Raw genomic sequence first — 15,258 nt, forward strand, 5'->3', positions numbered from 1 at the left:
GTTCAGTAAGTGTTCAAAGAGGACAGGAATAGTTTTCATTTCACAGTAAAACACTCTGAATGTTTGTGCAGTCTTTTCACTAGCAGATATTTTTAACAGTGTCTTCCATCAAGCTTCCAGTGAGCTGGTAGCTAGCACTACTAGCAAACCAAAAGGATAAACATCCATAGTTCTGTGCTGGGAGGCATGAGGAAATTTGCACTTTCTTTCACACTGCACTCCCTTCTATCCCCCCCCAGGAAACAACTTGCTATTGTCCTATCATAAATCAAACCTGTGTGCCAGTGAAAAAGAGTACAAATGGACATTTGTGTACTTATCCAAGTTGGTTAAAGTACAAACCAAAAGTAGGCAGGTTATGACTCACTGTGGTCACAAGCATACACCAACCAATACTTTGCTATGGCAAGGGTGCAAAAAGTTTCTGTGACCTTCCCCAAGCAGTCTGATTTCCTGGTGGGTTTTTTCCCAGTTTCCATTGATTGTTTTTCACGTCATTAATTTGAAACCCCTGTATTTTATTTCAGTGAACCTTCCACATGCAAAGAAGGCCTCATTTAGGTACACTGAAGAAGGCTCTAATGCCTGTTTGTTAATACAGACCAAAATTACCAGGAAGCCTGAATGATCATCATTACACAGCATGTGAAATGTTTCCTGGTTTTCCTATTCCACTGTCACTGTAGCAGTTTCTCTCTCTCCAATGTAGCTTTAACAAGTACACAGCACTTGTGTTGTCCCAAAGCTTCCCCAGAAAACAGCTCTGCTGTACTGTGCACAAATAGGGAACTGATCAGTAAAAGTAAAAAAACCAGAGGGTCTGGTTTTCTGTCACATCTAACAAAGCAGAAAGGAATCTTGCAGAGAGCTCTTACTCTCCGATTTTACCCATGCACAATATATATATGTATATATAAATATACATATTGCACATGCACACACACACAAGGTATTTAACAATATAATAAATCTATCCTAGCAGATGTCACTTTACTCAATTATCATAGTGGAAGAAACAAAGGTACATTAGGAGGAGGAGGGGTTGGCTTAAAGAGCCTGGCCCTCTGTTAAGGATCAACATAAGAACACTTTGGCTGCCACATGATTATCATGAGGTGAACCTCCAGCAGCCACGGCACACGGCACACAGCACCCAGATTATTGTTTTTAAACTACTATTCTAAGGGGAAAATACTGTATGACCACAGTGCTTGTTACTGGAGAGAAATAAATTAAAACAAAGTAAGGCCACTTTTCACAATTACTGGCTATGTAATGTCATGTTTACATGTGGGGGTTTTTCTGCTGTAACTAGTTTGACAGGATTTCTTACATTGGTTTTTTTAAACACAAATCTATTTCACCAAGCTCACTTTCTTTACTTCCTTGACTGCATTAGACTGATGACTATAAAGGTCAGCTGTCCTCAGAGGATGACATAGCTTGGGGCTAACAGCAGCTAATAGAAAGACAGGCTTCTCAACTTGTCTATGTTTGTCAATGCCAACACAAAGCCTGTTCATCTCCAAGGGCTCTGCGGAGGTGGCACAGAGGAGTAGCCTGTTAAGCCAACATGTTCAACTGCCTCCCAGTACCCTCTTTCCAAAGCAATCTCAGTGGAAAAAAAGTGTACCTGTAGGACTGAATTTTCAGAAGACACAAAATACCTTCTAAGTATTAAGTATTTTTTCATTTGAACTTTAAGATAGGATCCTGTCATAGTGCTTAGGTCTTTTCTTACACAGCTGTGATCTGTGATACCAAAGACATACTGTACATTAGGTATGAATTTCTGTATAAGTTAGGTACCTAATCAGCCTTGAAGGCCAAGTCTTGTTAATCTTAACTGAAAGCTCTTTATAAATAGTATTTTCTTCCACCTGTAAGTCACATAACATTCAGCAGCAGAGATGAGAAGGAACACACACATTCAGAGAACAAGATAAGCAAATCTTCCACAATATCAGATAGAAGTTGCTGAATTTCTAAATTCAGTTTTCTGCTAGTTTGCTTCCTTTTCATGTCTATCCCCTATAAAAAAGAACTGACTTACACCCATCCATTTTCCATATGAAACAATTCCTGTTCAGCTGTCTTTGAAGTACAGTCTTCTCAGGAGGAAGTCCAGACCAGTAACAACTTACTCAAAGAATTCAGAGAATAAGTGACACCAGTGCTTCACCTTTCCCAGACCACTGCCTGTAGTCCCACTGGCTCTGGGAAGATGTAACCATATAGGAAACTAGATGTTTGTGAAGAAAGCACAAGTGAATGCTGAATGCTCTTAAGATTGACACACCTGAGAAATTAAAATTACTCACCCTAGCAGAGTTTTGATGAGTGGGGAGCAGCTGAAGGCCTCACTGTTTCATATGTAGAACATTACACGTACTTGATTTTGGCAGCTTTACTATTATGTGAGATCTTAGAGAAATTGACTTTTACAGCTTTTAGAGTCTGCAGCTTCTCAGAAAGAATAGGGAATTGTTTTACAACAAGAAAAGGATTCTCTACAGTGAAAGCAAAATTTACAGCAAGTTGCTTAGATTATATTCATCCCACAGTATCTCTACACAATAAGAGTCATCTACAGATTAATGAAAAGGTCATTACAGCGAAACGATGCATTGTGTTCTGAGAGTATAACAGTAAGGTACAGCCATGCTGCCATTCTACACCACAAAACATGAAATTCAAATGCATGATGAGAACATGTTCTTGTACTAGGCTGTGACTTTTGGTCACTGAGTGCTTCTCAATGCCAGCATAAATTAACTACTGGACACCGATAGTGTTCTTAAATTCATACAGTAGTAGAGTACGTGCTTTTACTAGGTTTGCCTATGTTTTTGTTAACAGAGCAATTCCTTCTTAATGCCCATACAAATTAACCAGTGAACACCTGCACTACTCAAAGTAGTAATGTAGATTTGGCTAAGGAATTTGGAGCTATTACTTTTTTTTCAGTTTGCCAGAGAAGTTCCAGACTGTTTAGCAATGAAACATAACACGAGACTATGCTTAAGTATCCTCTAGCTTGGTCTGAAGTGTTCAGCAAGGTGAAGGCCATTCCTCTGGCGTTGCATTGCTTGATTCAATGCAATGATCTTCTGTCAGCTCAGGCTGATGTTTACTATCTGTTGATTCTTGGTCTTTGCAGGCTGCAGGTGGCATTTGCACAGCAGACATGACATTGCTTGTGTCAGCATTTATTTCCTCTTCAGCAACAGAGTCTTGTTGGTTTGGATTATAGGATCTTTCAGATAAGCCAATATAGTCATGGTCAACAACTACTGCACCTTGTAAAAAGTAATGGTTGTCTGTAAAAGAAAAGTAGCCATTAAATCAGATCTTTCTAGTTAACTAAAAGCCATACTTATAATGTTAGTGAGGTGCTAAGTTACTTTTCAGAACAATTTCTATCAGATGACAAAAATGCTTGAATGACAGCAGTCTGATAATGTGAACTTCCTAATTTCACTGAGCATCAAATGTTTGGCTAAATCTCATTACATCCACAAAATAATGCTTGCAGTGCTCCACATTAAGAGTTTTTCTTTGCTAGATTAATGACTAGCTTGATGTCTGCCATAGTCACCTACTGAACTAATACCTTCAATGAATGGACACGCAGATTCTTCCATTTTGTGCACGCACACAGAGAAATGTGGCTACTCCAAGCTCTTGCTGGGAAATCTAAATGCAAGACAACAGGCTTTTTTAAGAAATGAAAAAAGAAATAAAACAGTTTTATAGAATTTAAAGACAATGGTCATTGCTATTGTATAGTACTATCGAGTTTTTCTTCTGATATGTTATTACAATGCTTGACTTTTCCAAATGAGTTCAAATAAAATGAAAACAGTGACCAGACAAATTAGAAGTGTAACCGTCAACATAGGATTAATAATTCTGTTTTGGAAGATAAGGTTAGGGCCTATCTTCTTGCTCACACAAGGACCCTAGTGTGAAATTAAGTGTTCTGTTAAACCAGAAGAGCTGTTCAACAGATAAATATCTCTCTACAGGGGGCTACAAATTCCTTTGCAAGATGTAGGTCCACAGAGGGACCTTTTTGGGGCTACTGTGGATGTGAAACTACACTTTTCTGGCCACGTTTCTCAGATATGTCCTAAATCTGCCTATGTGAACTCCTGAATTGTTTGAGCACTGGACCTTGAGGCATTCTCGAGTTTAATACTTAAAACCAAACTACACTCAACAAGAAAAACGAACTGTTGCTTCAGACATATAAACATATGTGTGCAAAAGGTGTCCTGGAACCTCTGCCTGGCTGTAAAGACAAATCAGGTAGCAAGCAACCCAGGTACACCCAGACTGCAAATCTGTGATGCCTGCACCAAGGGCATCATGAATGCACTGATTCAGGATTTATCTTTAGACCAAGAGTGTTACAAAAGGTTATGAAAAAATACTTTGCTTCTGATTGCCCACTCTTACCTGTGAAAGATTTTTTTCTCACATAAAAAACGAGCACCTTAGTTTCAGGCTTTGCCTTTTCTCTTTAAAATTCCTAAACTCACACATCTGAAGTGTGATACACACAAGATACACTTCAGATTCTTTGAGCAGGGTAAGCAAAACACTTAATGAAACTTACAAAGTTGGTAGGCAAGGCCACAAATATCCTCACCTAAGACGCACTTTTCCCACATTTATTTCAGAGAACACTGCAAATGCTTTGTTGCCATCCAAGGTAATACAAAGGGACAGCCACTAGACTTACACCACAGCAGTAAGAATAATAAATAAGTTGCAGATTAAAAAAGTCCACCCCTGCTAATAAAGAGAAGTCCTTTGTAACAAAGACACACGCGTTTCTTTATGGATGAAGAAGATGTCATTCACTGCCCAGTTTCTCTGCTCTTATCCAAGTGAAATAATACTCTTTCTTGATTGCCATTAGGCTGTTTGATAAAGGCTGGCAATTACTGTGGCAAAGCCTGGTTTACCTCTCTACGCAACGTAAATATGTCTGAATACGAGTCTATACTTTTAAGATTTATGAGTATTCATAATCCACTGAATTTTTTACCTGTGTCAGACAACCAATCTTTAGTCCCACTTCCTGGGAAAGGGAAGAAATTCTATGTTTACCTACTGCTTCTGCAGTATTAAATGGTAAAATTATTAGGCTCTGGTCCTACAAAGACAACTATATTCAACTTTTTATACTGTGATACAATTTACCAAAATCATTATAATAGCTGGAGATTATCTGCACGCTTGACACGCATGTGACTTCCTCCTTATGGATCAGCAATTTAATGAAGGACTGGAAGCCATAGATTGACTGTCCAACGGTAAAAGTAGTGTCCTGGAGATGTGATGTGAAAATGGTACCTTGATTATGAAACACGTAACTGACAACTGGCATAAATTATCAGCTTCTCACATGACATTCCAGAATTAGTTTCAGCATTGCAAATCCTTCAGTTTTAAGAGGTGATGGAAGAAATTCCCATCTCAATGCAGTTTAAACACTTTGAAGAACCAAAGCTTAACAATGCCGGTAGGGTGGGAATTGATCTACTTTTCAAGAACCTTGAACCAAGGAAGCAGCTTGTTCTGTGACAGAAGTCTTCTAAACACTGAGTATTCATTTTCCTCAAAATGCCTGCGGTAATTCAAAGACAGCATCAACAGAAAAGAAACAGCTGCCACTGCTTGATTAACATAGCAGCATTGCAAAGCACACACTGAATGTGTAAGAGCAAGAGCGGCAGTTGATTACCCGAGTCCTTGGGAATTTCTAGCAGTCCTACTGCGGAGCGTGACAATTTTATTTGCTCTGGTAAGAGAAACACATTTTAAAATAAACTCTCCAAAAATCAGTTCTGTTGTAGTCTTTCTATTTTAAGGTTTTAGAGGACACTTGTTGTTAAAAAAAGTCTAAACATGTACCATCTGCACTAGTCAGACTAAGCAAAAGAAAGAATTAGGTTTCCGTTACAAAATAAATGTGAATCCTGCCAACATCAGAACAGAAACACAGTCAGAAAATGCTCTTTGAATATAGTTCAGACTAATTATACTTCTAGCATATTTTCATCAGCCAGCATGAACAGGGCCAAACCACAAATTACAAGCAACTTTAATGGAAGTTATTTTTAAATATACTTTAAACACAATTCCATGCTCCTTCGCGTAGGTTTGAAGTGACTCACTGTTCTCCTTACTGAAAACTGCAATTATTACATTATTACCCAGCGTTAGTTTAATTCACACTGCTGAATGAATGATACTTGTTCACTCTGATACCCCAACATCATGACATGACAGAAAAGTTAAAAAAAAAAAATCTATGAAGCACATATACACATATACCTTTTTCACTGGACCCTCTTATGTATGGCTTGAGGTGAGACATTTTGATGGGTCTTTTCAACCTGGATCCTGTGGTGTCTCTTAATATTGCACAGTCATTATCTGTGATATAATCTATAATACAAGGACCAACCCATTCCGACTTGAAACGACCATCTTTCCACCAGTTTTTTCTTTGCCTGAGGACTTCATGACCAACTTTAAGTCGAAGGGTATTTAATTCCTTTGGCTTCCTTTTGGCAGTGATTTTGTTTCTGATTTTTTGTTCATCTGAAGTGTTTTTCTCCACCTGCAGAAAGATATGTATGAATTACATTTTGTTTTTCCAAAAGTAATCCTGTATTCTCGTAACATCGGTTAATAACACAGAAATGTAACATTAAGCTGTTTTGTACGCATGTAATTCATAATATGTAGGGCTGAAGAGTTCTGGAGAAATTGATTTTATCTTCATACATCAATAGTCTATAGGCAATGGTTTTCAGCTTCTGTAGATACGCAGCCCTCTAAGTCAGAGATGAATCTCTTGGCAATATGTCTCTTAAGGTCCCTCCAAATACATATGAGAATAGGTACACTGGAATCTAGAAATCACAGGCAAGGGAAAAAACAAACCAAAAACCCTCAAACAAAAAAACCACACACATTGCTTTAAAAGGTTACTTATACTTTACATCTCAAGACTTTTCATCTTTTTTTATTTTCAGTTTTCTTTACTAGTAAAATTTGAAAATATAACACTTACCTGGCAATCGGAGGTTTTCTCTTCTTCCAGTGCTTGACTGGCTTTTTTAGTTGCTTCAAGTATTTTGGCAAATATACTGTATTCTCCTTCCATACATATATTCATTGGCTCAACAACATGTGGGTTACGATTAAACATTTGGAAATATGGGGTGTTTTGATCTGGCTCCTATTTAAACGGAGAGCAAAAAGCAAGCAAATTTAGCATACAGCTTTGTAGGTATTTTGGGGGACTTCAGTCAAAAGAGGAAGAACCTTCACATACCAAGTTTGTCAAATTGAAAGCATAGGCAATAGCAGACAAATGTTCATCCCAATCATTTGGATGGTCAATACAGTATTTGTTAAGAAAAGCTTTGATTGTCTTGCATGTTCTTTCATTTACATCATCTGTCTGAGGATAAGACAATACAATTTGTTTCATTCCAAACAGTGCAAACAGTTCTTCATTTACCTTCAAAAGAAAAAGAACACAATTACTGAAGGTTTCCCTTCTCTGTATCACAGTTCAAGTAAACTAACTCAGCAGTTTTTCCATTCCTTTTATTGATATGACGGTGACTGAACAAAAGCCTTACACACATATACCCACCAAACAGTCCAGGGTTGAGTGAGAGAGCTAAAGGAATCAGTATGGCTTAGGAGCCAGTAATTGATGGTTTCTAAACACATTTCTGCCACTAACTCAAATTTGTCATTTCCTCCATATCGTAGTGTCATGATTTCATCATCTGTGAGAGGATCAAAGTGTGGTAAGTTCTTCATAATCATTACAGGCCAATGTCAAAAATACCCTTACCTATCTGCTATACTGGACAATACGGATGAATGAAATGCAGCATGTTGGGAGTGTGAAAGTTTGTGCCAGTTGACACTGAGTGACAAAACCAGGAAATCATTTTGCTTTGTTCTTTATCCAAAGAATAAAATCCTGGGAAACACTGCATAATGTTACAGTTGCGAGTAATTGGTTTGTCATTTTCTGTATGTGCTAACTTCTTTTTTTCTTCTTTTTTTAATTAAAAATTTACAGTCTTTTTCAAGAATGGTCTAAAATTCAGATTTAATACAGGGGAAAATGTATTCTTTTCTTGGGGGGTGGGGTGGGTGTGGAAACCAGCCATATAAAGACTTACCTGATGAACAAGGTCCTTCCCTAGATCAATACACATTTTTTGAGGTGGCCCATATAAGAAAAACACATTTATGATAGCCTTAGCAATTTCAGCTGCTGAAGTGTCATGCAGGGGCAAGATAACAGCCCATCTTGTAAACAAATCTGTCATAATTATGATATACTTGTGGCTTCTCTTGGTAACATTAAGAGGTCCCATTAGGTCTACAGTGACTGCTGTCCACGGGTCCTCTGCTTTGATAGGGTGTGGTTTGGGTGCTGTGGTGGTTGTATTCTTTGCCACTTGGCAGTGCCGGCAAGCATAAACCTAATGCAAAAATCAGGGAAGACGCTATCAATAAAAAGCGATGGTAAAGGTTTAAGACCATCAGCAGGATCATAAATCTCTACTATTCCTCTGTAAATTAGGTCAGATCAGGCAATGGAAACCAAATTCATTTTATCATCTTTCTTACCATTTTGTAGTCTTAGATTTCTCAGCCCCAGCATAAAAACAAAACCAAACAACAGTAAAGACCAGGATAAGGACACTTGCAGGAATTCATAGTTGAACCCTCCTCATGCTGAAAGCGCTGTGCTCTTTCAAGTCCATAGTATAAATTTTAATACCCATTACCATCTGTAAATACTAAAGTATAAAGCAGCTGGGATTAAAAGAAGGTCCCAGTCATTCCCCTTTTGGTTCTATTGTGTATGCTGTGGCTGAAAACCATTGCCAGTATACAAAATCTTCCAGGCATAACATAGATCAGCTTTATCTACAGGCAGAACCCCTTTGTCCAAGTCTGAATGGAAAGTAAAGACTCACTTTCAGTTCATGTTACAGTTGCACATGAACTCAAAGTATTCAGGTGATAGAGCAAGCTGACTGCAACAGTAATTTGGCGTAAAGGACATTTACATCCAGTTTCCTCAAGGATCATATTCTGCCTGGGGATAATGACCATGTATCTTTGGGCAAAGGAGAAGGAACTTTCCCAAGCAGTGATTTGTTTAACTACTTCCTGAATACACCTAATTGTAAGGCACCATTTTCATATTCTTATCTGCCAGCAGCCACTCTGGCCACATCTACTTGGGATGGTACACTGCGTCCTAACAAAGATATGCAAGAGTCCTTGCAAGAGAAATCCATCTCAAAGACCAGATGTGCCCTGCATACTAAAGGTAGTATGGCTCCCTACCACTGCATAGCATACAACAATACACAAGCCACATGGTCAGTAGTAAAAGAAAAAAGGAAACACTATGCTTTGGCAAGACGACCATTTAAAGTTTGATTCTAAGCTTATGTTTCCTCATCATGAAGCAGTGCTTGCTGTATTGAAGTCGTAAGATTACAAAACGCTTATAACAGCCTACATTAAAAAAACTCCTGTAGCTATGAAGCCATACCCACTGCTTGACGTCATTTGTTACAGAGGTCCAGTAGTAATTAGATTCCACTAAAGTCAGTGTCCTTGATATGCCATGATGAGTGCCAGCAGAATTTTCATGGCATTTCTCAAGCACCTTTTTCTTCTCTTCATCTGAAACAACTACCAGGCGCATTTGTTTTCTGTCTTTTCCAACATAGAACAATTTATTTCCTGAAAGAAGAAAAGTACCAGCAAATTATATGCAAGTGCTTTGTTTTTCTTTTAGTTTACTGAACTACTGGGCATGATTCAGTACAGAATTTATTAAGTAAACTTCATTTCACTTCTGTGTGAATGTAGCTTTTTGTTTACAAATACCTTATTTCCTCCAAAGAGCCAATTGTTCACCTATGTTTATTAACCTGGACATGAGGTGTCAGAAGGCCAAGTCAGAATGCAAACAACGTTCCTACAGGAAGTCTGACTATAACATGATCTAATGCCAGGGGTGGTAAGGGGAGGTAGGGTGTGTTAGCAGACTTATTGTCTGCCTGCCAGCAAACTGACTTTGTGATTCACAGATTTAACTCCTCCCTGCCTTCTCTCTACATAGACCTGGCAGGTTTGATGGGATTGAGAGAGCACAGCAGACTACAAAGGATCATGTACTTCCTTGCAGGGATGCAGTAAAGCTGGGAAGGACCAGGAGGCTCCAAGGTGACGGATGGCAAAGCCATCCTTGCACTTCTGCCCAGACACACACAGTGTGCTCCAGACCAGACCAAGCACTCCTCGTCTACAGATGCAGATCTGTATTTCCCTTTCTGTAGTCCTTTGAATTATGGATTGCAACAGCTCCGTTATTTCCCTAGTATCTAGAACAAGGTTGGGCTTTTAGATAGATACATAAATCCCTCCTGGAAAAGACTAAAGCAGATTGAGTTTCTGTTTCTGTAAACATCCTTTTACATATTAGTAAGGGTTAAACAGAGTGTTTCATAGAGAACATATATTAAAATCACAGTATGCTGCAGAGCAAGATCCCACTTTTTTTTTTCATCAGGAAATCTTCACCTAAAAATCTATTTTCAGAGTAGTTTGAGACAATATTTTTACCTTTGAAAACAAATTTTTTGGCTGCTCTCCTGATTCCGCTTCTTTCGCTTGATAGTGTTGTGGGATGATACTCTCCTGTTCGCTTGTAGTATGCAATCTGCTTCAGGTGGAGCCCACCATTTTTTCCACTACGGACCATTGCTAACCTGAACAAAATGCACAGTATTTGTTATATGGAGCAACTGTCAGAGGAGCACATCTTCAGTTTTTACTGGTTTCTTTGTAGTTCAGAGATATCATGACAATGGAGCATCTGGGAAGATATTACACCATCCACTGCACTCCTCCATATCCCCATGCTACTGTCTTAAGCAATAAGGAACACTGCTTGACACACTCCTTTTGTTCAATGCAAAGTTGTTTTTGTCAACCTTAAAACTTCCAAACAATGGGGACTTCCACTATATTAATTGGATGGGGGTGGGGAAATAAGACTCAACAGAAAGAAATTGCTTTCCTCATTCTTAAACATTTGGATAGCTCTCAAATGTAGGTGTGCTGAAGATCAGATGTGTCCAGAGAGCCATCTTGGTCGCAGAAAAACCAAACCACAGACAAATAAGAAAAAACAACTCCCCAGACAGAAACTTATTTTTTCATTAATTCATCTCACAATTAGATTCTGAAGTCCCAAACCAGACTGCACATATAAGGTAACAATTCATTCCCTGACACAAGCTGACTTCCCTGATCACATTAATAAACTAAAGCGTCATTAGTAAAATGTATCATTGGTACAGGAAAAACTTAGGTCTAGCAAGAATAGCATCAAAATATTTACCAATTAATGACAAGCAGAAATATTCATGCAGGCTCTATGTGATTTCAGTGATTATTTTTTCCCCAAATTTGTTCCAGCAGCAATGAAAATGTAGATGAACAGCAGTCTGATCCTGGTTTAACTGATGCCTACAAGAGCAGGACCATTGTGCTGTGTCACATTTTCTTAATAAATGGTGGTTATCCACAGCATTAAGCAAATTTCTTCTTATCTTGCCAGTGTCCCAAGACTAGACAATGGGAAAACACATAGCCTGCTAGAAAGAGCAGATATGGCAGACAAACTGATTACTAAGTTGCAGATAATTATGGGAAAGAGACAGTATCCAGTCACTCTGGAATCCATGTTCTCATTATATGTTGATGCTATTTGAAAGCCAAATGTGTAAGTCAGAATGTTTATTTTTCAATTTATAGATTCTCACCTACCTTAACTATACTGGGGCTCGGAAGGAGGTGAAGAGCTCTACAGCATCATTATGCCTGCTTTTATTTTCTGGGAGAAATGGAGTAAATAAAGTGCTGTATGTTATTCATAGAATATCATATTCTACATATGCAGCTGGGCTAAACATTGCTGTGTTCCAGGAATTTCACATTCAAACAGTGACAAGACCTTTGCCCCACTGAATACTTCATTTTGCACAACCTAGGCCTGGCTTTAAAAAACAGCCAAGTCTTTTGTCATAAAACATTAAGTGTTTTAAAGTAAAATTCTCATACTCGAGAGAACTCGTACACAAACTTTTCACCACTACAATCCTGTCTGCGAGGAGAGAAGGCGTTTCAGAACAGGGAAGGAGTGGAGCCAGAACACAGTACTGTTTCTAGTGATCTTGGCTGGCACACTAGTTTCTTATAAATTTGTATCTAATAGCAGAAGCAAAAACAACTCACTGAGTTGGTAAATTGGATAACTAATAGCAGAAAGGAAGGTGAGGCTACCACGATAATATTAGTGTTCCTGTTGTTTTAAAGAAGTTGTTTTAAAGAAGCATTTCTGACAGTAAAAGAGTACTGGTGAAGAACAATTAAAATATCCTATCTGCCAGGGCCATACATTTGACCTTCACTCAGGGCTCTCCTAAAGGCCAGTCCTGCAGTTACCCAAGCATGGCTGTAAGTCAAAACTAAACAGGTATGATTTATCACTCACCCATTGGGATGATGGACCATTTTGGCTTGACACAGATTTTCACATATGGCAAGAAAAGATGTACCAGAAGAACAATCTTTATTCTTCCAGTACGTTTTGCTCATTAAACTCTTGCCTGAAACAGTGAATATTCTTCATGTAGTACACGATGATTGGTTCTAACAAAATGAAGCAGTAAGATACACCTGAGCAGGACCACAGCTTACACTTCAGCTAAACAGAATTCTATCTTCATTCCTGCAGTGGCTGTTTCTATTATAAAAGTCTGGAAGACTGTACATAAGCCAATAAAGAATGCATTATGTAGTACCCGTATACATTTAATGTATTTAGTAGGATCCTCATCCAGCGAATTGTAATGAGTGTCAATAGTCTGCTAGAGCACTGCCTAAGAGGACAACATCAAATGAGGTTCCTTCCTGGATATTTAGTTTCCGTGGTCCAATCTACTTTCTTTGGTCCAATCTACTTTCTTTGGTCCAATCTTTAAAAAGTAGAAAAAGAAAGAAAAAAAGAAAAAAAACAAATTATGCAATCTTCAGTTTTGTTATTTCAATTAAACCATATTACTTCAGATAATTCGCATGCTATATGTATCTGGTAGCCTGTAAAAAAAAAAATACTTTTACAACAGTAATCAGTTCTTAATACCTCTGAAGGTGGAAAAGAATACACTGCTTTACAGTCAAGGAAAGTATTTCAGCAAAGAGAATAAAACTTCCATATATTCAGGGCTCTTTCTGCTTTAGTGTCTTAGTCAGAAAAGTCATACCTGCTAACACATTTTAAAATAGAGTAACTGCTATTTTGCTTTTTAATGCCCATTTCTCTCCCCTCTCCCCCCAATCACAATCCTAACTGCAAAATTGTTTTTTCAGTCCAGCTTTTGAGTACTGTATCTACAATTCCTACTAGAAAGAAGAATTCTTCATGGAGCCTTGAACACATCTTTTCTAACCAAAGCGCTTCCAGGAACCTGCAAAGATGACAGACAACACTCACCTACATCCGTCCCTGGCTTTTGCAAGCCTGAGCCATTTTTGACATAGATCTCTGCCATTTCAGAACATCCTCATTTCTCAGGTATCTCCACCTTCAAGCTTGACATCACCTAATAGGCCACTGGCACCATTAGACCACACTGAGGCCTTGGTCAGTATGGAAGCTGCACTGCAGATTACAACAGTGCTGCCTTGGAGGTGCAGGTAAGTAAATTAAACCACTGCCCTAAACCCTGCACCTAGGGAAGAACAACCCCAGACACCAGTACAGGTTAGGGGTTGACCTGCTGCAAAGCAACTCTGCAGAGAAGGACCTGGGAGTCCTGGTGGACAACAAGTTAAGTATGAGCCAGCCATGTGCCCTCGTGGCCAAGGCCAATGGTGTCCTTGGGTGCATTAAGAAGAGCGTGGCCAGCAGGTCAAGGGAGGTTATCCTCCCCCTCTGCCCTGGTGAGGTCACCTCTGCAGTATTATGTCCAGTTCCGGGCTCCCCAGTTCAAGAAAGACAAGGAACTACGGGAGAGAGTCCAGCAGAGGGCTACAAAGACAATTAGGGGACTGGAGTATCTCTCATATGAGGAAAAGCTGAGAGAGCTAGGTCTGTTTAGTCTGGAGAAGACTGACAGGGGATGTCATCAATGCTTTGATATCTAAAGGGTGGATGTCAAGAGGAAGGGGCCAGACTTCTCAATGGTGCCCAGTGACAGGACAAGGGGCAACAGACACAAACTGGAACACAGGAAGTTCCATCTGAATGTGATAAAAAAACTTCTTCTTTGCAGGTGACAGAGCCCTGGAACAGGCTGCCACAGACTGTGGAATCTCCTTCTCTGGAGATATTCAAAACCTGCCTGCATGCAGCCTGCTCTAGGTGATCCTGCTTTAACAGGGTGGTTGGACTAGATCTCCAGAGGTCCCTTCCAACCCCTACCAATCTGTGAATCTGACTGCCACTTCACAAATACCCCTTATCATTTACTGCAACCATCGCACAAGGACAGGAGAGCTGAGCAGGCATAAGCCCTCACAGGACAGGCAGAGGGCTGGGCCAGTGACACAGAGAGGATAGGTACACTAAACCGAGGATTTATCGCCCACGGTAGCGTCAGCCGTACCTTCCAGAAACGCTTCCTCCAGGGGAGGAGGCTCGCTCGCCCTCAGTGTCCTCCGGTGCGACGACGCCACAGCGCCAAGGCCGCGCCCATGCCCTGTTCCCGCCCGCCACCAAGACTACAGCCCCCAGCATGCAACGCGCAGGCCGAGGACGGCCGCCGGCAGCACCCCTGCCACTGCAGCGTACGCTGGGTGCGGTAGTCCCAAATCGGCACTAAGCGGCGCGGCAAGCCTCGCGCATGCGGGAAGCGACGTCGATGCGATCTTTTTCCTTCCCCCCCTCCTCCCCGCCGTCGATCCCCACCCCCTCCTCGCGGGTCCGCAGCGAGATCGTTGGCAGGTCGGGCACCGCGGAGAGCCGCCGAACCCTTGGGCACGCACCTATTTCAGCAGAGGTATCGGTACAGCCCGTCCCGGGGCTGCAGGCCACTAACTTAACCTCTTGCCAGCCAAATAACTGCAACGGCGGCCCTTGCGCCCCGAGACTTATGTGGCGCCCCCGGAAGT

The 15,258-nt window shown here is 40.1% G+C and overlaps 2 protein-coding genes across 24 annotated transcripts in view; one reads left to right on the forward strand and one right to left on the reverse strand.

The window, feature by feature from the left end:
* Positions 1–2,392: 2,392 nt before the first annotated feature.
* Positions 2,393–15,254, reverse strand: GIN1 (gypsy retrotransposon integrase 1). 22 transcript variants are annotated; one of them, XM_054810743.1, is made up of 11 exons: positions 15,133–15,254; positions 12,638–13,121; positions 11,911–11,977; positions 11,483–11,610; positions 10,702–10,847; positions 9,623–9,816; positions 8,229–8,534; positions 7,358–7,546; positions 7,094–7,261; positions 6,349–6,637; positions 2,393–3,320 (listed from the first exon to the last, which is right to left on the reverse strand). In XM_054810743.1, the coding sequence occupies exons 5-11, from the start codon at positions 10,838–10,840 to the stop codon at positions 3,052–3,054; spliced, it is 1,554 nt and encodes a 517-aa protein (XP_054666718.1). In that variant the 5' UTR covers positions 10,841–10,847; positions 11,483–11,610; positions 11,911–11,977; positions 12,638–13,121; positions 15,133–15,254; the 3' UTR covers positions 2,393–3,051. The 22 variants fall into 22 exon arrangements, 20 of the variants coding, with proteins under 20 accessions (XP_054666718.1, XP_054666716.1, XP_054666719.1 ...); XM_054810741.1 differs by having other exon boundaries at positions 11,483–11,738; XM_054810744.1 differs by lacking the exon at positions 11,911–11,977 and having other exon boundaries at positions 11,483–11,738; positions 12,948–13,121.
* Positions 15,013–15,258, forward strand: part of PPIP5K2 (diphosphoinositol pentakisphosphate kinase 2) — a 56,912-nt gene continuing 56,666 nt past the window's right edge. Inside the window, exon 1 of one of the 2 annotated variants that reach the window (XM_054810700.1) lies at positions 15,013–15,146. The gene's annotated coding sequence lies outside the window, so the exon portion shown is untranslated. The remainder of the gene's footprint in view (positions 15,147–15,258) is intronic. The other variant, XM_054810703.1, reaches the window with a different exon arrangement.

The sequence above is a fragment of the Grus americana genome, chromosome Z, assembly GCF_028858705.1.
Source record: "Grus americana isolate bGruAme1 chromosome Z, bGruAme1.mat, whole genome shotgun sequence".
Taxonomy (NCBI): Eukaryota; Metazoa; Chordata; class Aves; order Gruiformes; family Gruidae; genus Grus; species Grus americana.